The 24137-nt window shown below is 58.0% G+C and overlaps 2 protein-coding genes across 4 annotated transcripts; one reads left to right on the top strand and one right to left on the bottom strand.

The window, feature by feature from the left end:
• The first annotated feature begins 1461 nt into the window (after nucleotides 1–1461).
• On the top strand, nucleotides 1462–3922 carry LOC139678939 (proteinase-activated receptor 3-like). The gene is made up of 2 exons (XM_071570225.1): nucleotides 1462–1612; nucleotides 2597–3922. Exons 1-2 carry the CDS (start codon nucleotides 1516–1518, stop codon nucleotides 3607–3609), a joined length of 1110 nt encoding a protein of 369 aa, XP_071426326.1. The 5' UTR covers nucleotides 1462–1515; the 3' UTR covers nucleotides 3610–3922.
• Nucleotides 3892–24137, bottom strand: ARAP3 (ArfGAP with RhoGAP domain, ankyrin repeat and PH domain 3). Of its 3 annotated transcripts, none has more exons than XM_071570217.1 (34): nucleotides 24012–24137; nucleotides 21283–22395; nucleotides 20636–20697; nucleotides 20234–20307; nucleotides 19721–19791; nucleotides 15292–15561; nucleotides 15104–15173; nucleotides 14537–14657; nucleotides 14164–14351; nucleotides 13261–13367; nucleotides 12955–13154; nucleotides 12737–12822; nucleotides 12384–12566; nucleotides 11995–12157; nucleotides 11552–11683; nucleotides 11325–11478; nucleotides 11064–11166; nucleotides 10670–10868; nucleotides 10520–10583; nucleotides 10061–10224; nucleotides 9705–9917; nucleotides 9445–9550; nucleotides 8795–8942; nucleotides 8577–8645; nucleotides 8211–8285; nucleotides 7975–8089; nucleotides 7686–7814; nucleotides 7372–7505; nucleotides 7133–7215; nucleotides 6883–6918; nucleotides 6390–6453; nucleotides 6140–6277; nucleotides 5794–5832; nucleotides 3892–5098 (listed from the first exon to the last, which is right to left on the bottom strand). In XM_071570217.1, exons 2-34 carry the CDS (start codon nucleotides 22353–22355, stop codon nucleotides 4532–4534), a joined length of 5400 nt encoding a protein of 1799 aa, XP_071426318.1. In that variant the 5' UTR covers nucleotides 22356–22395; nucleotides 24012–24137; the 3' UTR covers nucleotides 3892–4531. The 3 variants fall into 3 exon arrangements, with proteins under 3 accessions (XP_071426318.1, XP_071426319.1, XP_071426320.1); XM_071570218.1 differs by lacking the exon at nucleotides 24012–24137 and adding an exon at nucleotides 22519–22777; XM_071570219.1 differs by lacking the exon at nucleotides 5794–5832.

Here is a 24137-nt window from a genome sequence, read left to right as displayed (position 1 = left end):
GCAGGGACATGGGAACACAGGGACTTGACTCAGGAATATGGGAGGTGGGGACATGGGGACATGGAGAGTCAGAAGGGCAAGGACATGGGACATGGGAATATGAGGGTATGGGGACATGAGGATATGAGGACACAGGAACATGGAGGCAGAGCGACATGGGAAGATAGGGACATAGGGACACAAGGAGTCAAGAGGACATGGGCACAGGGATGTGGAGACATCAGCACATGGAAGACAGTGCCATGGGGCCAGGGGGATATGTGAGACAGGGACATGAGGACACAGGAGGGCAGGAGGACAGGGACATAGGGACACAGTGATATGGGGATATGACAGGTACTAGGGCACAGGGCACTGGGAATGCTGGGGCCAAGTCTCTGTGCATGAGGACACAGAGGATCCTGGGACATGGTGACACATGGGGTGCTAGGGCACTGGTCCTGGGGTGCAGGGACACGTGGGGCAGTGGGGCCTCAGCCCCCCAGGCACAGGGACACGTGGAGTGTCACATTACATGAAGGAGGCAGAGGCCCTGGCATGGCAGGACCCTGCCATGGGGACATGGGCAGGGTGTTGAGCAGTAGCATTTGGTGGGGGACACCTGGAATCAGGAAGGATCTCCACCCAGCCCTTGTCCTGCCTGTCCCCCTCTCCCTCTGTCCCCCTCCTTTCCCTCTCCTATCCCCTTCAACTTTCACTTCTCTGTCCTGGTTTTTCTCATCTGTGGTTCCTGCAGAGCTTGTGTCTCACTTCACTGTCCCATTTGTCCTCTCCTTGCTCTTTCCATGACATTTTTGGGGTCAGCTGCACTTCCTGGCTTCCCTGGTGTGTGACAGTGTACAAGGCTGGTCTGGGCTGGAGAAGTGTCACTGGGTCTGTTATTCCCCTCGTTGTCCCCTCTGCTGCAGGAGGGAGCTGGGAAAATGGATGAGGGTCACCCAACACTCACTTTGGTGACAGGAAGGGGACTGCAGTGAGACAATACAGAGTGGTCCCATCTACAGGGTGACATCAGCTTGTCATCCCCACCATGGTGATGGATCCTTGGGGATGCCTGGTCCTGGCAGGGCTGAGCAGGCAGGGTGCCCTGTGTCCTAGAGGTGCTGCAATGGGGCAGGGGCACACGTCACCAGCTGCCTCCTTCCTGTCCCACATGTGGGTCACAAACAGCTCCATCTTCCCACTGCAGTTCTCCACTGTCTGTCTACAGCTGCCTCATGCCTGCTTCCTCCTCCCCACAGCATGGTTGTGTGACAGTGGTTGGAAATCCCCCCAGTCTCGACTATGTTCTCTGGATGCTCAGTGGTGGTGACAACTGTCTGTCACCTTATGCTCTTGTCTGGCTGTGCACACCACAGGGGCATGGGCAGGGTGCTGGTGGTGACGTGGTGGGGAAAGAGGAACGGGGCCAGCGGGGAGGGGACTGATGCTGATCCCACTGTGGTGACGCACGGAGGGGCCAGCCCTGCCTGTGGCATTTGTGCAGACCGAGCTGGTGCAGTGGCCACTCCAGAGATGTCCCGGCTGGTGCCGTTGCCTGGCTCCACTGCTGCCTGTGTCACCTTCCTGCTTGGCTGCGCCTGGCTTAGCTCTGCAACCCAACCCTCTCCAAGTAAGTGCCTTGGTGTGTCTGGGGGTAATGGGCCACAGGGCAGGGAGAACTTGTTGGGACACCCCAATATCATGTCCCATCATACTTGGAGGGGATATCTGGGTGTCATGGGGTACTGCTCTTCTGCCTTCCCTCAGTGTCCACATTGAAAATCTGAGTGAAGACCTGAAAACCAGTCAGCATTTCCCCTTTAGGCAGCAAAATTCAGATTACTGCTCTTGTAACTTGAATTTTGCATCCCCCCAGATGTGGAGAGATGGAAGAGGTTATGGGAAACCTGTTGGATGTAACTGAAGCCCTCCAGGATGGGGTGTTCTGAGGACCCACCTGGATGGAACTTTTGGAGCTGGGGGTGATGTGCAGGGGAGCAGAGCCTGGCTGGGTTTTTTGAGCAAGCCAGAAAAGGGATTTGATCCGGAGTTATTTGTCTGGTGTCCCGGGACCTTCCTGTTCTTTACTTTTGTTCTTCACACGCAGTGAAAAGTCCCTTACCACAGGAAGACGGGGAGACATGCCCAGCCATGGAGGGGAGCTGAGCTGGGAAGGAGGAGGCAGGAGGCAGGAGCTCCAATGGGAGAACCTCTCCCATCCTGGCATGGATATATCCCAACCCTGTGCTGGTGTGGGCTTCCCATCTGCCTTTTTGATCCATTTGTGCTGGGCTCAGTAGGACAAGGGGTGTCAGCAGATCTGTGTGTCCCTGCAGCAGTGCGTGGGAGCAGAACCCATTTGGGCTGTGGGCACAGCGCCCAGCTGGGCTGGCACTGCTGCTGTGGGGGATGGCACAGGATGTAGCACAGCTCTGCATGGGGAGGAGAGGAGGATGTTTGGGGCTCCCGTGTTGCAGCTGCCTCTGCTATGGAGCAGGAAGACACAGCTCCTGTATTTGCTGGTGGCTCTGCAGGGAGGGGCGACAGCTCCTGCATGGGAAGGGGCAATGGGAGGGAGCTCCTGGCAGAGCCTGATGCCTCTTGTCCTCCGTAGTGACTGTCAAAGGGCGATCCTTCATCCGCCTCACGCCCCAGGAGAAAAACGTGTGCCTTGGCTCCTCCGAGGAAGCTTTTCTCAACAGCACCCTCAGCACCCGCCTCCTCCCTGCCCTCTACTCCGTGGTCCTGCTCGTGGGGCTGCCAGCCAATGCTTTAGCCTGCTGGGTCCTGGCCACCAACTTCAGGAGGTGTTCCAGCACCCTCTTCCTGCTCAACCTGGCTGGTGCTGACCTTCTCTTTGTCCTGCTGCTGCCCTTCAAGATCTCCTACCACCTCTTGGGCAACCACTGGCTCTTTGGGGATTACCTGTGCCGCACCATGGTGGCCTTCTTCTATGGGAACATGTACAGCTCCATACTCTTCCTCACCTGCATTGGCCTGGAGCGCTACGTCTCTGTGGCACACCCATTCCTGTGGAAGGGCTCCAGCTGGACCAGGGGCAAGGTGGGCATTTGTGTGGGCATCTGGCTGGTGGTGGGGCTGGGCATGAGCCCTCTGGTTTTGCACTCCCAGACACAAAATATCTCAAACCTAAACATTACAACATGCCACGATGTCCTAGAAAAGGAAACACACAAGTTCTTCAGCTACTATTTCCTCTCCCTGGTGGGGCTGGGCTTTGGTTTGCCCTTTGTACTCATGACCATCTCCTACAGCTGCATCCTTGTGCGGCTGCTGGCCAAGGGAAAATGCTATGGGCAGGTGGTGCGTGTCCTGGCCCTGGTCCTCCTGGTCTTCATCCTCTGCTTCACCCCCAGCAATGTGCTGCTCTTCCTCCACTACATGCTGGACCCCACAGGGTGCCACAATGTCACCTACTTCTGGTATGCCATGGCCCTGGTGCTCAGTGCCTTCAACAACTGCTTTGACCCTTTCATCTACTTCTACATCTCTCAAGATTTTCGGGGCTGGGTCCGGGATGCAGGAGGCCGCTGCCTGCAGGGGCTTGAGTCTTCACTGGGGAGGTCCACAGAGAAGACAGCCTTGCCCCTGAGGTCCAGCGAGTAGAGCCAGCCATAGGCAAGGCCAGATGGTGCCAGACTTTGTCCCCCTGCCTGGGGAGGGGGATCCTGGAGTGTGGTGCTCAACACGAAGGGCTGTGCCACCCCAGACTTGGGCAGAAAATTCCATCAGGAACTGAGGTTCACTAAGACTTTGCTTCAGTTTTGCAGTTGTTCAGTGATGCTGGGGGTCCCCCAGATAGGTGCCTGGTGCTGCCTGGCACCCGGATCTCCTTGCCTGCCACACCTTGGCATTCCTCACCATGCCTTCTGCAGTGACTAAGCCCTCCAGAGTACAAATAAACCTTTATTTTCTCCCAGCTGGTGGCGGGAACAGGTAGAAACCCCCTCACTAAACAGAGGCTGTCCTCCATAACCAGATGATGTGCTGAGCACACACGGCCAGCCCTGCTGCTGTTGTCCCCCCCCCAAAATATGCCACAATAGATACAAGAAGGAAGGGGGGTGGGGGAAGGGGGGTGTGTGACTTGGGTGTCCTGACCCTGTCCCATGGCCCAGTGCTGGAGAGGGGACATGCTGTGTCCCCCCATGCTGGCAGGCACCATGTGCGCCCCTGCCTGACACGGTGCCATGCTGCCAAAACATGCAGGCACCACATTTCCACTTTTATTTTCCCTTTTACTTGCTTCCCTCGGTGCTGGGCTCTGTGACAGATGTGCCACTCATGAGTGAGAGAGCACATGTGGCAGCATCCCCAGCCCTCCCAGGAGGGGGTACCACGGCTCAGCATCCTGATCCCCACTAGTCCCTGGTTTGCCACCAGTCCCTGATCCTTGCCCGTCTCCAGTGTAAGGAGGAGGAAAGTGTGGATTCCATGATGTGGGAGCATGGGGGACCCATCATTGCTGCCAGTGGGTGTGATGATCCACAGGTCCAGGGGCTGCCCCTTTGGCACAGCAGGTCACAGGTCATGTCACTGGCTGGCCTGGCCCTGGTGTTTGGCCATCGCTCTTCCTGAGGATGACGCTGCTGAGCTCCTGCATGAGTTTGTCACTGATGGGCAAGGGAGGCTGCAAGCTCCTCTTCCTGGGCAGCTCCAGGGAGCTCTCTGCACCAGGACTGCTCCCTGGTGTGGCTGCCTGCTCCCAGTCCCTGCCCAGTGCCAGGGAAGGCTCCATGTTCCTCTCCAGAGAGGCCGTTTTAGTGGGTCTGTGCCCCTGGGGTGGAGCTTTGCTACTCTCCAGGTTCAAGCCCCTTTCAAGGGACACGGCTTTGGTGACGGAGAGATCTGTCACCCTCTGGGCTGGGCTGGCAGGCAGTGAGGAGCGCAGTGTTGTGGCTGGGGGCTGCTCAGGGAACGGGGCTGGTTTCTTGGACCTGTCCACAGGGGGTACAGCCGACAGGTCTGCCAGCAACCCCTGCCCCAGATCCAGCGCAGCCAGCTCGGGGAAGTTCCCCACCTCCTCGTAGACAGGATCAGAGTCCACCTCCTTCTCCTGCTGCTCCTCCAGGGAGTCCTGGTGAATCTTCATGGGCTGGGGAGGGCAGGGGATCAGAGTGAGGAGCACTATCTGCACTGCTCAGCTGGACCCCTCCATCTCCCCTCACCTTGCACTCCCTGCACTCAGGCACTGCCCAGGAAGCTTTGCCCCTCACCATGGGGCCAATGCCCAAAAGGACCCACCCTCCACCAGGTCTCTTGGTTCAGGCACTGCTGCCCTTTCCTCCCCATCACTGATGGATGGGGAGCATTTTGGTCCTTGCCAAGGCATGGTCCATGCCGCCAAGGCATGGTCCACGCCTCACCTCTTGGCTGAGGGGGTCTGGGATGGGGAGGACATATGGATTCCCAATAGAGCATAAAGCCAGGTGAGGTGAGGTTCAGCCAGGTGGCTCCTGTGGCAATAACCTGAGGAGGACCCAAACCTGTTTCCTCACATTTCTTACATTGATCCCCTCTGGGTAATGTGTGGCAAATGAAAGAGGTTCTGGGAACTGGGCTGGACTGTTGTGGTCTTGCCTGCCCACATCAGGACCATGCAAGGACCCCAATCCCCAGGTACAGGACATACAGCACAATGGGCATCCCTGTTGCCACTCAGCCTGTGCAGGATGGCCTGAGCACATATCTGAGTGCAGGTGGGATGCTGCAGGTGAGCCCTGTCTGCTGTAGCCAGCAGGAACAGTGCAAAGCTAGCCACAGACATGCTCCACGTGTGCAGGTACTTACAAAGAACATGGACAAAGTCCTTCGTGTGTGCAGGCGGCGCTAGAAACAGAGGAGACGGGCAGAGGTAAGCACGGAGAGCGCTGAGCAGGGCCACAGGGGCCTTAGCAGGCAGAGGAGGGGCAGTGGGGTACAGCATCCCATGTGGGACCTGCAGGCACGGAGAGCTGCCACGGACACGAACACAGCACACAGCACACACACGGGACACATACACGGCACCCATCAGGTGCCAGGCAGCACACACCCGCCTCACGGGCTCTGAGGTGGGCACATAGTCTTGGGATGGGTGCAAAGACATGGGTGGGTGCAGGAGCACCTGTGAGCAGGGGAGCTGTGAGGGCTTTACCAGTGTCTGGTTGGCAGACAGCATGGTGGTGTCAGTGCTGTCCCCATGCAGGGGCACCAGCGGCATCGTGCCGAACTTCTGCTTGGCGAGGTCAGAGGAGGAGCGTCGGCGCATGATCACGGGGTGCCTGTCATCATGCTGTGCACAGGGACAGGGCAGGGAGGGAGGTCATGCCAGGCTGCCCTGCCAGCCCCATCCCAGCCCCATCCCAGCCCTGCCCAGCTGAGTGGCATGACTGGCCTGTACCCACCTGAGCCTTGAGGATGCTGGTGGTCCAGTCCCACAGCTCAGCCTGCCCTGAGCACACCAGGTACCTGCAGAGAGAGCAGAAAAGTTGCCAGAGAGGCAACTCATGACCCCTTGTCACCCTGTCTTTGAGCCTGGAGCTGTCAGGCACAGCTACACCCTATGGAGTTGCACCTCTGAAACTGTCTGCATGCCCAAATTGCTGCTTCAGGGCAAAGTAAGAGCTCGCTGGACACCCAGCATCTCCCAGGGGTGCTGGTGGGGATGGGGAGGTGGGAAGGTGGGAAGGTGTATAATAGCGAGATGGATTGCCCCTGGAGCCTGACTCCCACTTTGTTCCAGGGAGCATGTGGCCCTACCACTCTGTCTCTGGAGTGCCCCAGCTCTCCCCTGACCCCAGGGCCCTGTAGCACTGCCCCTGGCTGTCCCAGTCCCACTAAACTGGGGACAGATCTTGACATCCCTCCAAACCCAGGATGGCGGAAGCAGATACTCACAGCTGCTGCTTGTCCAGGGTCAGTGTAAAACCCCACCTGGAAAAGGAAGAGACAGGCTGTGGAGCAGCACTGCTAAGCTCAGACACAGCCTGGGGTCTGTGGGCAGTGGGGCAAGGGGCTGAGCTCACCCCACAGGCCCAGGCTTGTCACAACTTTAGGTCCAGGCAGAGCCTGGCATGCTCCCATGTGCCAGGCACAGGGATTGAGGGATTCATGCCCCACTGCCATGGCCAGGGAAGGTCCCACTTACTGGGCTGGTGGTTTCAACTTCTTCTTAATGCCCATGTAAACCTTTGCTGCGTCCAGGGGCCACTCACGCTCTGGCTTGGCACTCTGGCAAAGGAGATCCAGTGGATCAGCCCAGCTTGGTGTCAGCCTCCCTGACAGGAGGATAGCCATCACCATGCCACCATTGTCCCCAGGCTCTCCCTCCCTGCCTCTCCTCCCACCCTTGGGGTGCAGGTCTATCCCACAGCATCCCCTGTGTACCCTCTTCTCCTTGAGCAGCAGTAGCCTTCGGTCCCGAATGACAAAATAGCGCTCCTGAAACTTATTCCCCAGCAGTTTGGGAGGCTCCTCACGACATTTCAGCAGCCCACACTTGGGGGTCTCACGCTTGATACCTGCCCAGTGAGAGGAGATGAGGGTAAGGAGGGCTGGGAGGGGCAGAGGGATCCCACTGTGGGTTTTGGATTGTGATCCTGATGAATGCAGCACAGTGACCAGGGCAAGGAGAAGCTCAGGTGGAGCTGTCCCTCTCTGGGGACACGCCGAGGAGCTGGGACCCTTTGTGACTACCTTACCTGTGAATAGACAGCTGCCCTCGCCGATGGGGATCTTCCTCACCAGCAGGTATGCGGCGCTGGGCTCTGGGAGCTTGCACCACTGCAAAGCTTGCTCCAGCACCTTCTCCTTGGGGTGCAAGGGCCGCTCTGGGGATGCAGGAACACTCTCACCTCTGTGCCCCCTTCCCCGTGCCAGTCCACATCCCCACTGACACCATCAGGAAGTCTCCTACCCACACCTCACACCTCCTCCTCACCAGCCCAGCTATGCCAGGGGCATCCCCTCGTGCCATCCCACCATGCTCACCCAGTTCCCCGTTCTCCAGTGCCTCAAAAGTCAGCCAGATGTCCAGGCTGGCTGCCACATTGCGCATCTCCAGCACCTGGTTGGTGAGTTCCTCTGCTGTCATCGTGGGGGACACCTGGGGCCGGACACACGGGGAGCTGCAGTGGGTGGTGGCAGGATGGGTCCCAGAGACAGGCTGCACCTGGGGCCTGAGTGCCTGCTTGTTTTCTCTAGCACAGTCCTCCTTTGGGACTCACCTTCAGGGTGACGCAGCAGTCAGGCAGCTTCTGCTCCAGGTAAACCTCGATGATGAGGTCCCCTGCCTGTGAGAGCTGGGGAAGAGTGGGTGGCATTGGTGCCATGCTGGCATGAGTGCTGTGCACATCCCATCTTCCCAGAGCTGGTGATGGTGTCTTAAGAAGCTGAGGCTGCTTCTTCCCTGGGGAGGAGCCTCAAGGCAATGGGTAAAGGGGAGACAAGTAGGGGAAAGTCCTTTCCCAAATATCTAGTGTAGGACAGTGGGGACCCAAGGTGGGCAGCTGGGAGTGTCCCCACCCTCCAGTCAGTCACACCAGCTGGGAGGTTCCAAGTGTGGTGGGGGCCAAGAAGCACATCCCTAGTACCTGGGTGTCCTTCCAGGTGGTAATGAGGCTATTCTCTAGATCCATCTGGGATACCTGGTCCTCGTCAATCTGCCAAAGGAAGGATGCAGAGGGTCATTGTGGAGCAGGCTGTGGCTTCAGGACACAAGACCAGGATGGAAGGATGTAGCGGGAGGCAGAGATGGGCAGAATGAGGGGACATAAGGGGAGATGGAGAGGACTTCCAGGCCCCTGCTTACGTTGAAGATGCTGACATAGTTGTCGATGAGGTCTTCCATCACCTTGACCTCATGCTCCCCTTTGCCATCGGTCTGGAAGAGGCTGGGTGCGAAGAGTAGCGACAGGTTCTTGGTGCTCATCTGGTTGAGGTCTGCACATTTCTGCACCCTGGGACAAAGAGCACACAGGTGAGGGGCTGGGCCCACTCTGGATGGGGTTTCAGCCCCAGCCACCCTCCTCTGCCTCATACAATATCTCCTAAAAAACAGCATGGATCTCCCCAGCCCCCAGCAATGGGAACTTTAAGACAGGCAGTTCCTGTTTTGAGAACTTCCCACTGCCATCAAACCAGACAAGAGCCTCACCTCAGACTCTAAGTCAGAGATGGGAATTTAGTTTTCTGTTTTGGGCACTGGTTGAAGTTTACATCCTACAGTGGGGTGTCCCCTAGTCCCAAATCCCCTGCCATTCCCCCTTGCTTTGGGAACATTCAAGGCGTCCTAGAGTAGCATCCAAGGGACTGGTATGGCAGGCCACAGGTACAGGGCTGCTTCTGGCTCTCAGGGTTGAAAGGCAGCATTCCCTGGGAAGTGGGGAGATCCCACAACTCTGGCTAGTCTTGAGGACCCTGGCTGGACCAGGGAACCCTGTGGGGAGGTGGCCCACTGACCGGTAGAGGTGCCCAATGAGCGCAGCCAGGGTCTTGTGGTTGAGGCGAGGCAGGCGATGGATGAGCTCCTTGTACCGCTCCAGGCGCTGGGGCTTTGAAGAGATTTCTGAAGGGAGGAACACATGTCACAGAGACCAGCAGATCCACAGTTGACACAGAAATGACCAGGGTTGGCAAGAGGATCCTGCCCCAAGGGACACTGGCTCCAGAGGACCCTGGCAGGCAGCCCAGTGTGGGAGCAGGTCAAGTGAAGGAGGTACCTGCAGCCTCCTTCCACTGCGGGTGCAGCTCCAGGGTGAAGATGGGATCTTCCAGCTCACGGAAGAACCTCTTCAGCACGTCAGTGACGTCCTCAATGAAGTTGTCATTGATGCGCAGCTTGACATTGCGGGCATCCCGACGAAACTCCTCCATCAGTACCTTGATCCGGGACTTGGCTCCATTCTTGCGGTAAATCCCCTCATGCTTCAACCCTGGGACAGGGACATGGGTCACAGGGGCTCAGTCCTGCTCAGATGATCCCTAATGGGGCTGGTGGCCCCAGAGTGGTGCCTCCTGCCTGGACCTATTGGCCACCCCACTGTGCTGGGGGATGCTCCAGCTGTGCTGTGCTCACCATACTGGGTGATGAAGGCAATGCAGCTGTCCACGATGATGGGGATGTCCCCCCGGCTCAGCTGCTGGTCCCGCAGCGCGTTGCCCCGGCCCCCTGCCGAGGCCTGGATGTCCGTGTACCACGCTGCCGAGTCTGCCCGTGACAAGCCCTGCAGGTAAAACGTCCTGAGAACAACAAGGCAGAAAAGAGGGGATGAAGGTTGCCAGAGGGGCAGGTTATCCCCTCCTGCCCAGGACAGTGAGCTAGGTACAGGCAGGCAGGCCAAGGAACACCCCACCCAGCAACAGACACCAGACTGGGGTGACCTCTGCAAACCCTTTGGTCACAGCCCTGCTGTTCCAGTAGCATCCCCACCATGGTTTTTAGATCAGCATGGACCCATGCATAAGTGGCTTTGCCCTAGGCAGCCTGCTGGGGTTGCTTGGCTCATTCCCCATCATTCCCACAGCCAGGACTCACCTCCCCATCTCCACCAGGATCAGCATCTCCTTCTTGTCTGGAGTCTCCATGGGGGGAACCAGACCTGCATTGGGGTGAGAAGTGGAGGGATCAGAGCCATGCAGAACGACCCACCATGTGGTGCCAGTCCTGGGCTGTGGCAGCACTCACTGAGCTCCTGCAGCCGCCGGAGGTTGATGCTGTCCTCAGCCCCATCCTCCTCGGCAGGGCAGATGAAGAGGTGGGCTTTCTGGAGGATGAAGAAGGCCTGCTGCCACCGCTCAGGGTTGAGCATGCACTTGTAGCGCAGCTGGCCCACGCGCTGGAACTCGTAGCCCAGCAGGCAGTGACAGCTCACAGGTGTGAACCACTGCAGGATGGAGAAAGAGAGAACTGGGTGAGGATCCCCACAAGGACAGGGGCAGGTCACCAGGGAGGATGGGAGCCCCTGGAAAGAGAGAAGGGTGCTTCCCACAGTGGATCAAGAGCATGGGAGGAATGATAATGGGGAAGTGAGGACAGATTCTGGGGACACACCAGGGTGACAGGGCTGGGGCTGGCTCACCTTGCCAATGGCACTGGCCCAGGCCTGCAGTGTCTCGGGCCCGTCAGTTCCCAGCTGCTGCACTTTTTCCCCAGTGAGGAACAGCTCAAGGGTGAAGCGAAACCTGCAGAGGATGAACCAGCCCATCAGGGCAACCCCTACCCCAACCCTGCACCCAGAGCCAGAGCACACCATTGCACCCAGCAGGGAGCAATGCCCGTCCCTGTCCAATCTGTGTCCCCAGGCTCTCTGGGCATGTGGTGAGGGCATGGCTGGGGGTACCTTTCAGTGGGGCAGGGGCTGCTGAGTGCCTGGGCTCTGCTGACACCCAGGGAGATGAGGTCCCCACTCTCAATGTGGCCCAGGGGCTCGGTGCATTTCTCTGTCTCGAAGAAGAGCAGGGCTCTCTCCAGGGAGCACCACGTGCGCTGGAAGTCTGTGGGAACGTGGGGTCATTGGCACTGCCGTGGGCACTCTGCTGGTTGCCCTCCTGTGCTCCCCACACTCACCCTCTTTGCTCTTCTTGACACCTGGGAGCTTTGGGGGGGCTATGGCCCGGTACAGGTACCCGCTGTGTGTCACTGGCTGTGTGATCTCGTTGTAGACACCCTCTGGACCTGGTTCCCGTGTGCAAGGGCTTCCTGTGGGGCACAGCACTGAGGGAGGGGCAGGAGCAGGCACCCACCAAATTTTGGGCACCAGAGGGGTAGGGAGACCCCACTCATGTAGGTGTAGGCAAGGCGGTGTGCCAGGCATGGGGTTCCCTGAAAAGGGGCTCCAGAGGAACCACTGCTTTGCTTCATCCTAAAAGAGAGGCTCAAGCAGGGCCCCCAGGGACCCACAGTACCTTATGCCATGGCTGTCCCCAGCCTTGGGGCATGCTGAGGGGGAGAGGGGAAGCAGCAAGGAGGAAGCCTCCCCATCACAGATGGGGCTCGAGGGTCCTCATTACCTGAAAGGTTCCTGGGCCTTTTACTTTCTGATCCCCACCAAAGGTCAGGCCCTGAGGTCGACTCGCAGGCAGCAGGGTCAGATGACAAACCAGCCTCCGCGGACGAGAAGAACTGCAGGATGGTCTTGAGCAGGGCTGGTCCTGTCACTGCAGTGCACAGTGCCTGGTATGAGACAGTGCCTTTAGGGACCACATCCTGGCTCATGGACACCTCAGGGTTGCTTGAAGGCAGGAAAAATGGTGCACAGCCTCCCACCCAAGTCCCCAGAACTGCCTGGTACAAGGGTGTGAGCACAGGCAGCCAAGATGGTGTTGACATTTCAAAACAGGAGCTCTGGGATGGTTCCCAGCACCCCAGCGTCCTGCCTGCACCCTGAGGTGACCTCTACCTGGAGCACATCCTCCTGAGTGGTGCAGTGGGGATGGGGCAGGCGGTACCGGCCCTCCCGGTACTTGTGGGAGATGAAGTCCCGTCTCTGCTCAGCGCTGCTGTCCGGGTGGATGGCCTCGGCAAGAGGGAGGCGAGCGGCCCAGAACCGGTTGGCTCGATCATTTCCCAGCACAATGAAGAGCTGCAGGAGAGCCCCATGGTCATGGTGAGCACCAGGGCCAGTGGGAGGAGTAGGATTCCCAGCGTTCCTGCATCCCAGTTGAGACCATAGGGCTGCTGCCCTGCTACAGGAGCAGCCTGGCCCCTGAGCACACTGTGCCAGCCCCAGTGCTCTTCCCTGAGTGCCTCTACCTGTACTATTTCATTGGACCAGACGCTGGTGTCCAGCTTCAGACTTTGCACCTTGGAAATGCTGGAGCCCAGGCTGCGGTGCTGCCCTGTGTGGAGCAGGAGAGTGAGCACCCCTTGATCCTGCCAGGGAACTGGGACCCAAGTTGTTCCCATAACCCCAGCCATCACCTGCTTGCCCAAGCAGGCTACAGAGTGCCCCCCCAGGGAGATGTCATCACCTGCGCACTGCTTGCAGATGACCACGCATAGGTTGATGGATGCCCAGTCAGGACTCTGAGCCCAGCAGTCTGCACAGTATTTGTTGGCTTTGTTGGACCAGATCTTCTCTGCCACCTCATAGTCATAGAGCATTTCAGCAATGGCCTCCTGCAGTGCCTCCATCCACTCCCGCTTCTCCCGCTCCGACTCTGCCACAAAGCTGTGGGCACCAAAACAGCCAAAACTCAGGGCACTGCAGCAACCAGCACCCAGGCCCAGACCCCAGCTGCTCCTCCCACCTCATCCCACCTGGATGCCAGGGATACCTGAATGTTTTGGAGGGGGTGATGAGCTCGAAGCTGCGGTTCTTGGCTTCGCGGATGGTGGAGCCACGCATCTCAATGAAGAACATGGCAATGCCCATTTTGAAGAACTGCAATTTAGAGCGACACCAGTGTTGGTTCTGCAGTGCCATGGTGGACGCACCACTATGGACATGCCCATGATGGGGCTGGAGTCACAGAGCTGCCTCAGCACCCCCAGCATCCCATCCCTGCTTTGCCTGGACAAGACCCTGCCATGTCTCTCAGCCACCTCATATGAGCTGATATAAAGCACCCTGCAAATACATTACGCCTTCAAATGAAAGTTCTGCCCACAGCCCCTGAAACCCAGCCATCTAGATCCTTCTGTTTTCAGGATTTGAGTCAGGGACACTCATAAACCAAGTATCAGCTTGAGCCAAAAACTCAGAGTTGGTGCTGACTAGTGGGAAACCTGGAAATGAGGTGATGTAAAAAAACCAGTGCTGAGAAAATTCAGCAGGAAGGAAATGGAGGTTCTGTGGGCAGCAGCAGGTTGTGAAGTGACAGTGACCTGCTTCTTCCCATAGGGCAAATGTCCCTTGAAGCAGGCCTGTTTGCTGCTGGTTCTGTGCTCATTGATCCACCTGTATTGTGATGGATTGGCCTGCCTTGGTGCAACTAAGACTGAAGTGCTTGGCAGAGATAACAATAATTTGGGCAGGGAGGTCTAGTCTTAGTACCCAGTACTGCTGCCCTGTGCCAGATCTCCAGCTTCCTGCTCTGTCATTTCCTTTCTTCTGCCCATCCTTTTCCTCTCTGATCTCCCTATTCACCAACCCTGGTTAAGCTCCCTCCATCCCTCTCATCCCATCTGCCATTGGCACAGTCCTCTGTGCCAGTGAGGAGTCTGCTCTGGCCACAAACCTGCTCGCTCTTGTACAGCCACATCTCAGGCAGGCTCAGGGCTGCAAACACCTTGGACTTCTGGCCCTTCAGCTCCAGGGTGCCTGACTTCTGGCAGTGAGCGGTGTTGGCAGGCCGGGGCCGGGACCCCACCAGGCGCTGGTCCATCACCTTCTTCTGCAGCGTGGAGCACCACTCATTCCTCTGGGCTGGGGACCAGGCATGAGGGAGCAGGGCTGAGCCCTTCCCAACAGCCCTGGCATGGAGCAGAGCACTGGCAGGCATGGCAGGGGATGCTTTGGGGATGGGATGAGAGCTGCCCTTGGGATGCTCTGGAAGGGGGAGGGAGGCAGAGATGGTTCCTTGGGGACAAGTGGTCTGGGTTTTCACTTACCCTCATTCTCAGCACGGAAGACAAAGATCCGATGGCTGGTGACGACCTGGAACTTGTTGTCCTTGTTGGAACGAGCCATCTCAATAACGGACAGTGGGATCACCCCCTTGGGGTAGGGCTCCTGGAATGAGCCCCAGGCAGGGTTAACCCCTTTTGCCCTCCCCAGGGGGCATCTCCATAACCTGGCACATCCCCCACATCCCCTGGGTGATGCCTCAGCACAGTCTGGGGGCACCAGCAGCCAGGTGGGAGCTGAGGATTCAGGAAACAATGGATCCAGGGCTGGGGCCCTATTTTCAGTCTGCCCCAGGGCTTGTGAGTCAGCAGGAGCACCCCTTTTCCTCCTTCCTGTTGGCAGAGGGACCCTTGCTCTCCTGAGTTTCCTATGGCTGAGGCTGTTTTTGGAGCCCCACCAAGCGCCAGGGCCATGGCTGCTCCACACTGGTGATGGCAAAGCAGTGCTGGCTCCTCATGGAGGGACAAGGAGAGTCCAAGGGGATATGGCAGCTCCCATGGTGTCAAGGCACTGCACAGCCTCCCCCCCTGCCCCATCCTGCCCCTTTGTACCTTTTCACTGCTGAAGTACATCAGGTTCTTCCCATCAAAACGGACGTAGCGCCTCTGGAAGACATAGTTCCTGTTGGGATGGCAGAAAAACTGTTGGGAAGGGGAGGATCCCCCTGAGGACCCCACATCTGCTCACTTCCCCCTTTCTAATCCCTTCCATTCTGTGATTCCATGACTGTCCCACATACCCCTGTGGGGAGAGCTTGTCCAGCCAGCCACTGAGCATGGTGGGCCGGGGCTCAGAGAGCGACGTGAAGCTGGCGTAAGGGGAGATGGTGAGGTCATCCAGGACCTCATCTGGGTAGAGGTGGGCTGGCAGGCTGAACGGGGACCCCTCAGCCCGGGGTGCCTCCACCGTGGAATATCCCTCGGTGTCATTCTGGATGATGCGGTCGATGAGCCGGGTCCGAGTCTCCTCATCCTCGCTCCGTCCCTCGCTGCTGCACTCGCTGCTTGTCCTGTGGCAGATGGGGCTGTGAGGGAGCCAGGCTGCACCAGCAGGGCTGCTCACCATGCAGGGTCCTGGTCAATGCCATCCCATTTTGGGACATCTCATACTGTTCCTGACCCTATCCTGAGCCCTCAGGGCACCCAGTGATGTGGGTGTTTGCATCTCCATGAGCAGGGTGGGACAAGGGCTCAGTGCTTACATGATGGCAAGGTTGGAGCCACCACATGTCTCCAAATCCCTGGCATTACCTTCTTCCCCTCTTCACAGGCAGCAAAGTGAAGCCAGGCAGCTCTCCAATCCCATGTTCTAGTCCCTGCTTTACATCCACCCCAGCTCCCTCCTCACCAGAGCTCTCAGCCCCTCTCCTTTTGCACCTCCAACATTCCTGGCACTGTGAGGGTCTTTCTTCCAGACACCTTGAGCCTGCTCTTTTGTCCAGCCAAAATACCTTGTAAAGGGATTGGGATGAGCCAGTGGAGCTACTGCACCTTGGGAATTCCAGATCTCTATCTCCTTTTTTTGGGAATTCATGCTAAACCCCCCAGCCAGGCCTGCTGAGCCTCTCCAACCACAACAATAAAAGGAAATAATAAAAACAAACCAGGGCTAAGCCTGCCCCTTCCCATCAGCCCTCTCAGCGAGATGTTTTTCTTTCCCCGAAAAGGAAATGTGCTGGAAAATGCCTGACAATCCCAGAAGTTCTCAGGGGAGCTGCCCAGGTGAAATGGTGATGGGCAGGAGGAGAGTTATAGCAGTCAGAACACCCCAGCACCCTCAGGAGAGCACCCATGTCACATTCCAATATGGAATCCAGTGCCAGGATGAAGGAAAGGCTCCAAGAAAGACAAGAAGGATGGTCCAAGCCCTGTCCCAGGTTCTGTTTGAGGAGCACCCGAGCAAGTTGGGCACCTCCAGGGGGACAAAGTGAGTGATGGGGACAGGTTCATGAGGACAGCACATAAGATAAAGCCAGAAAGGTTCAGGAGCACATGGGAAGGGAGCAGCTGACCTGTGGGACTCCTTGTAGAAGGAGAAATCTGTGAAGGAAAAACCCACTGAATATGAGAAACTGTCTCCAGCATTAGTCCATGACTGGAAAGGCTTTTGGAACAGGACAAGACCCCCAAACACCTCCCCTCATCATAAATGCTCCCAACACCTGTTTTGGGCATTGCCTCATCCTAAAAGCCAAGGCTGTGCATGGACCTGTTCTTTGGCTTTGGACAGGCATCTTATGAGGCTATCAGATGTTCCCAGTTCACATGGGACAGGAGCAAGACTGCCTGGGAGAATGCTGGGCTGGAGCCACCCAGACTAGGGGCTGGTTCTGGAGAAGTGGGGTGCTGTATGGATGAGGAGGTGATGGAGAGGGAAAATGGCCTGTTCGGCTCCAGTGTCTGCAGGAAGGACAAGAAATGGCCTTGGGTGGCTGGGAGGCTCAAAGCACAAGGAAAATTACTGTTTAATTAGCATAACAGAGCCTTGGCAGGGTGAGTCATCTGGTTGGAGTCCTAGCCTGGTCTCCAGCTTCTTCAGGAGGGACTGGCCAGGGAATGGAGCAGCTGGAGGACTCAGTGAGTCATAGGCAGACATCAGCCTTGAGTGCGAGGGCTGAGGGGGAGACAGAGCCACAGAATGGGTCAGGGCAAAAGGAAAAGGGGATAAAATCCATGACAGCCCCTTTCTGAGCCATGACTTACAGCCAATGAAATATAATAGCTGGAGAACACAATGCATCTGTTAGGGACAAGCAAAGCCCATGGTCTGGCTGGAGCAGGATCTCTCAGCATCCCAGGAACACACCAAGACCCAGATCTTCCCTGGAAGACAGGGTTGGTGGATGAAGCCTCCCAACAAGTCTGCAAAGGCCAGGTCATGTCCCCTTTCAGCTGGTGTTAGGCAGTGAAGACAAGTAACCTCAGGGACAAACAAGTCCCCAGGGCCAGGAGAAGGTGTTTCCAGGTCAGCTGAGGCCAGAGGGTGAACCCTGAGGTGCCCTGAGCTGAGGCAGTCTCATCCTGTCAGTGCTGGTGTGGCAGATCTGGTGGAGGATGGAGGTTAGGTGATGGAGGGAAGGGACCTGCTGGTGGTGAGGGATCAAGGATCAGGGATCTGGTGACTGCAACTGGAGGCCACAGTCAATGAACCTGCGAGTGGGCATCCGGAGGTAGGGAGATAGGTAGGGAATAAGCTGTCAAGGACACAGCATTCCCAGTGTTTCTTTTCATGAAGGGAAGATGCTTTGAGGTGTGGGGAGAAGCAGCGCAGGGTCTCGATGCGAACCAGGGCAGGGTCCACCATCCCCACCATGGTGCCTGGTGAATCTGACCCAGTCCCCTGAGCTCCACGGCATGACACAGACAATACTGTGGCACCATTTCTCTCCTGCTGAGACTGATGTCTGGAGCAGGGCAGGTGATGCCCTTGGCACCAGCATTTCAGGGGTCTGAGCATCACCAGCTTGGATGAAGGGGGTCAGTGTCAAAGTGGGTAAATCCCATCCTACACTCCAGGTTCTCAAGCACCCTCAGAGACCCAGCTCCCAGTTTTCAGGGGAATTTTGCACTGCTCTTCTTCCTTGCTGAGGATATTTTGTTTGCTGGTGAGACGGCTCTGCCCACCACTAGCACTGGCACTGCCCAGAGAGCAAGAGAGCAAGAGCGGTCCAGACAAAGCTCACTCAGGATAGGGTAAGAGGAGCTACCATAGGTAGAACAAAGGGGAAGAAGAGACTCTCTGAAGTTTGGGAGCAGGAAATATGTCCCATAACAAGTGGATATGTGGACTGCAGGAGATGCTCCTGTTATTCCAAGTGAACAGCTGCCAGTCAGCAGGATGAGAACGGGCTGAATTGGAGAAACAAGAGTGCTGAAGGGGAGGACTGGGAGGTCCCACAGAAGGACCACTGCTGGGGCCAGAGCTGGCCAGCAGCCCCTCAGCAGCTGAGCAGGAGTCCATATCTCTGCTCCAGGGTATCATTGTCAGACCAGTGGGGCTGACTGAGGGAGGAAAGCATTGGAGCATCTGGATGAGGGAATCTGTGAGCACAATGCAAAAAGTCTTCAAAGGCTTTTCTGTCTCTTGTTCCACTCCCCACACCCCAGCCACCTTAGTGCTCAGTCTGGGGAAAAAAAACCTGTTAACCACTGCTTCTGACACTGCTGACAACCACATTCTATGTCTTCTCAGCAAGACCAGGCTGCAAAGTCCCTGATGGGTTCACAGCTGCAAGAGCCTGACCAATGTTTTTGGGATATTCTGGATTCCAACCCCTTGGAAGCCACTGGATGGAGACGGTGACTCACTGAGCAGCACCCGGCTCTGCTCTGAACTGCTGGTTCAGAGGCTTCATGGGAGATTTCAGTGTTTCTCCTGTTCCCAGGTATTTGCAGTTCCCCACTCTGCCATGGCCTGTGTCAATTCTCATCTGTACCACTGGATCAGGCTCTGCTGCACTGACACACACTCAGAGCAGGAGATGGGCTGGACCAACACTGGGCCAGAAAGTCAGGGCCATTGGGATGCACTGGCCAGCAAGGCCATGGCCAGAGCTAAAGGACACAGAGCTGCAGCTCACCTCCTTCTCTCTAAGCAACACAGGAAAAGGAACCCTCCCCATCCGAAATGGGAAGAGCAGCTTTCCTTCCTCTTTCTGAGATGCTATCAGGAGTTATGGAAAGTACACTTCAAAAGCATTTTAAAGGCACCCCTCACAATTTCAGTGTCCAACACAGTGTGACTGAGCAGCAAATGTTGACCTGATGATGCTGGAGCCTTTGGATATTGCACATCCCTTCATCCGGCATTTCGATCTACCTCATTTATGAGTAATCCCTGTCCCCCATGGTGTTTTCCTGCTCCCAGAGGCCAAATCCAGGCTCCTCTGGCTATGCAGGTGTCCACTGCCACTGACATCACCCCAACTGTGCGCCCACGCTTGTTGTCAAGCACTTTCCTCCCAAGGGCCACCCACTAGCACAGCTCCTCACTGTCATACCCATTGGCTCTCCTGGAGACCACTGACCTGATCCCAGACAGGCATGATCAGCTCTACAGTGAGTGAAAACCCCCCACCCCCTCTCAGGCTGTGACCCTGTCCCCTGGCATGCAAACCCCTGACCCTGAGCCCAGTCCAGCCCCTGCAGCCCAGGGGAGATGATCCTTACCTGCAGGCTTCTCGCTCCACATCCAGCTCAGACACTGCCTCGTAGCTCTGATCAGCAGAGATGCCAACACCCTGCAGGAAGAGAACAGTCACATCTCCTCTCCCTTGTGCCCTCTTCCATCTCAGACCTCCTCAGCCTGCCCAGCCCACAGCACAGGGGGCTCAACCTGTGACCCCAAACCCAGCAGAGAATCACAGCATCACAGAATATCCTGAGCTGGAAGGCACCCACAGGGATCATCCAGTCCAACCCCTGGCCATGCACAAACACATCAACAATCCCACCCTGCCCCTGAGAGCATTGTCAAAATGCTCCTTGAGCTCTGGCAGCCTTGGGGCTGTGCTCACTGCCCTGGGGAGCCTGTTCAGTGCCTGATCACCCTCTGGGGGATGAACCTTCACCAGACACTCTCAGGCACCACGGTCTCACCAGTTACAGCTCCCAGCTTTGCAGCAGCTGGTGTGATGCAGAGTGACAGCAGGGGACAGTCACCATCCCCACAGTCTCACTCACCTTCAGCTCCCGGGTTGGGGCTACATGCCCAAAGATGGTCTCGCTGTAGGGGCTGACAGGCTGCTCGTTCACCTCTGTGGGCAGAGATGTGGGAAGGAAAGGCACTCAGTGGTCCCTGTGGAGAGGGAGACCAGCCAGGACTCCCAACCCTTGAGGGGGACTCCCCCTGAGCCCACCACGGTACACTCCAATATCCAGGGCATGTGACATAACAGAGATGCCAGCCCATAAACATATGGTGTTGAGCTCTGCCTTGTAATGGGGCACCCCAGCTCCTGAATCAGGCAGGAGTACCAGGCAGGACCCAGGGGAAAGGCAGGGTGAGCAGGTGTCCCACTCTCCCCACTTCCTTGGGGACACCAGGAGGTCTCTGATTCTCACCAGTGTCCTGGGGGCTCTCACCTGGCTTGCTGGTGGGTCTCTGTGGGACGGGGGGCAGGGCCCCACTGGGCCAGCTGGGACTTCTGGAAAACAGGAGAGGGGTTACTGGGCTGGGGTGGGAACCTGTGGGGTCCTGTCTGGCTGGAGGGTCCTGACCCAGGCTGAGCCTGGCTTTGTTCCCTGGGTTGTGCAGCATCCCCTCCCTGCTCGCAGTGACCTCCTTGTTCCCTTCTCCTCCCCACACTGGGACCTGTCAGGCTGTGTCTCCTGGGACTGCTGGGCATTTCCCATCTCAGCTTTACCCCTCTCTAACATATTCCACTTTGCTCCCAGCAGGAACCACACCCAAAACCCTGGCTTAGTCACCTCCTCACCACGCTGGGGACCTCCAGCTCTCCTGCTGTGGGGACAAGGAAGGGGCAGCAACTGCTCCCCACAACCAGAAGGAGCCATGCAGGGGCTCAGAGCCAGTCACCTCAGAGGGATCCCAGCTGCTGTATCCAGAGCAGGGAAGGGGAGGAAAGGGCTTTGTCTGGCACCTGGGGGCAGGTGGAGTCAGGATCTGGGGTGGGATGGGGTTCAAAAGGTGGGGGGCCCTTTGGACTGTTGCTTCTGGCTGCTCTGCACCCACTCTGCACTCCCAGGGGCAAGGGAAGGCATCTGCTTACTCAGGCTTGTCATCCAGCTGGGTCAGCTCCTGTGGGGACAGAGCCGGGGACTGAGCGAGACCCTCACCCTGGGGACCATCCTCTCCTCCCGAGTCCTCAGAGGGGGCTGACGGGCGCTCTAGTCCTTCGTAGATGACGTTGGACACCATTTCCAGCCGGCCCTGCCCTGCCCCTGTCCTGGGGCACGGTGAGGCATCTCTCCTGGCTGGGGTGGCTGCAGTGGAAAGGAAAGGGTGGGATGGGGAGTGACCTTCCAGTATATTCCTGGGGCTGGGCTCAGTTGACGGGACCCTGTGGCTGTGCCGTGGTGGGACAGACGGGATGGATGGAGGGGATTTCTCTGATGGCTCCAGAGTTTGTCCATGATTCAGAGTTGGGGATGGACGTGTATCCTCCTGAGGGCTCTCCCGAGCTCGCAGTCGGGATATTATCATTCCCATGGCCACAGCTGCCCCTGGATCAGCCAGTAGGGTTGGCCTGGGCTCTGGACTCTCCAAATCTGTGGAACTCTCTCCTGGCACAAATCCCTCTAGGACCACAAAGGCTGCAGGTGCCCTGTCACTGCCCAGGCCATGTGCTGGCGCTGTGGATCGTGCTGGTGGCACAGGTGCTAATCCCTGCTCAGGCTTTGAGCGAGGGAAAACTGTCCTTGGCTTGGGAACCGGCTTCACGATGGGAGGAACAGGGTCCTTCTCTACAGGTGAGGCCTGAGTGGGTGCAGCAACATGCTGCTGTGTCCTAAAGGCATCAGTAGTCCCTCCTGCCTCTGCTTTCATGGCATCCTTGCCCGCCTGGGGGGCATCCAGGACCTCCGTGTCTCGGAAAGGGGTGTCTCCTGCTGTGCGTCCTGTATGAGATTGACTCAGCATCTGTGTCTGCTGCACCAAGTTGAGGATCCTTTTGCGGTGCCCGGTGGCGGCGATGCCGATCTGCTGCAGGTGTTGGCTGTCCAGTGAGATGGCATCTCTGGCCACATGGTAGCCGTGCTGCTTGAAGACATCCCGGTACTTCTCCAAGTGGATAGTGGCCAGCCAGTCTGCAATATCCGAGTCAGGACTACATGGGGAGCTCATGGCCCTTCGGTGCCTCTGCGACAGATGCTCAGCCCATCATCTGTGCAAGGAGGAGAGAAAGGGGGTAAGGAGGCAGCAGGAAGGGAAGGGGGTGGTTTCAGCTGCCGTGAAAGGCACAGATCCCGTGAGTGGGAACACAAGATGCTTCCAGAGGTCTCCCCACCTCGCTGCTCTCCGCGGAGTGGCTCGCCTCCCAGCTCAAGGAGCTGGCATCCTGTTGTTCCTCAGCCCAAGCCTCTCCACCCCTCTCCGGAGCTGCCGGATCTGGCCCCGCTTTGTCGGCGAGGCCGTGACCTGAGCTCAGGCAGGAACCGAGCGTCCGGGGGCTCACGGGGGAGCGAGTGGCGGAGCAGATGCCGAGCGCTGGGACATCCCTGGCTCTGCCGAACGCGGGGCTGGGCGAGAGGACAAGAGCCGGCGCAGCCCCGAGGTGTCCCAGGCAGATAACGGGGGAAGCAGCGCGGCCCCTCCCAGGCGATGAGCTGCTGTGCCGGCCGGCTTGGGGAGGGCTCTGCAGCCGGAAGGGCCAGACCATAATCTCTCTCTCACTGCTAGCGAGGGCATGGGAGAGGTCAGCATGACTCACGGGCAGGCAGAGGAGGGACAGCCTCCCACCCACCCCCGGCCGGGACGGACCCCCCACTGCCAGCACCCGCACATCCGCAGAGAGGGACATGTCCAGGGGCTCGTGTTCCACCAGGGACACCCATCCCCAAATGATTTGCCAGCACAGCCCCGGGACAGAGCCGCGGGGCGCTGAGGGCCCTTTTCCCATGAATCATGCGGCTCCGCACTGAACCATCTGTGCTGACTGTGCTGCCACTGGGTCTTTTTCCAGTTCCTCCATTTCCCTCTATTGTTCGGCGCAGGCTTCCTTCCTGCAGCCTGCACGCTCCCACGCATCCCCTGCCCCTCCCGCAGGAGCTGCGGCCCCAACTTGCCGAGGGACAGCCGGGCTGAGCCCCCGCGCCCCGGCACAGGCATCTCCCGGCTCCCCAGCCCTGCCTGCCCATGCGGGAGGTGCCGTGGGTGCCCTGGGGAAGTGCGCTGGCAGAGGCAGGGGTGTCCCTGCGAGCACGTGGAGGGAATGCTGTCAGCGAGGAGGAGGGGCAGTCGTGGCAGGAGCTGGGGGAGCAGGACTTGGGGAGCAGGGCATGGGGACATGGCAGCTGGAAGCCTGTTGATGTAGGACCTATGCAAAGGGCAGGGCAGGGGGGTGTGGAGGGTGATGCTCTGCACTGATGTGGGTTGGGTGTCTGTGCCTCAGGGCTAAAGGGCTGTACCCACTTCTGCTCAGCAACTTGGGGATGAAATGGGGCAATTTCCCCTTTTCTCATGACTATATCACCCTGAGGGATCTGTGGCCAGCTTTGCTCTCTGCCTGTCCTGTCTGGGGCTTCAGCTGGCCCCCAAGACCTCCTCGTGCCCAGGCAGAGGGCACCTGGGCTGCGCCAGGCACCAAGTTGTGGGGTGGCACTTTGGGCAGTCCAGCCATACCTATGGGCAGTGGCACCTCACAGGCCAGTGGGTACCATCCCTGTCCTTACAAACCTATGCAGACCAGCCAGTGCAGTGGGCATGGACTGCCCCGGTCCCTTTCCCCCATTCTCAAGTCTGTCCCATCTATTCCCTGCCACCCTTGGGGTTCTGCCTTACCTCTTGTGGTCTGCAGTGTCCCAGGGCTGGCTCTGGTGGCACAGCATGGTGGCAGTGCCACTGAGGGCTCCAGGGCTGCCCTGCTCTGGGCTCCAGGGTGATGCCAAGGCAGTTCCCTGCAGGAAC

This window comes from Pithys albifrons, chromosome 15 (genome assembly GCF_047495875.1).
Source record: "Pithys albifrons albifrons isolate INPA30051 chromosome 15, PitAlb_v1, whole genome shotgun sequence".
NCBI lineage: Eukaryota > Metazoa > Chordata > Aves > Passeriformes > Thamnophilidae > Pithys > Pithys albifrons.
Note: the sequence above shows the minus strand (reverse complement) of the source record. Positions and strands in the feature narration are given on the sequence as shown.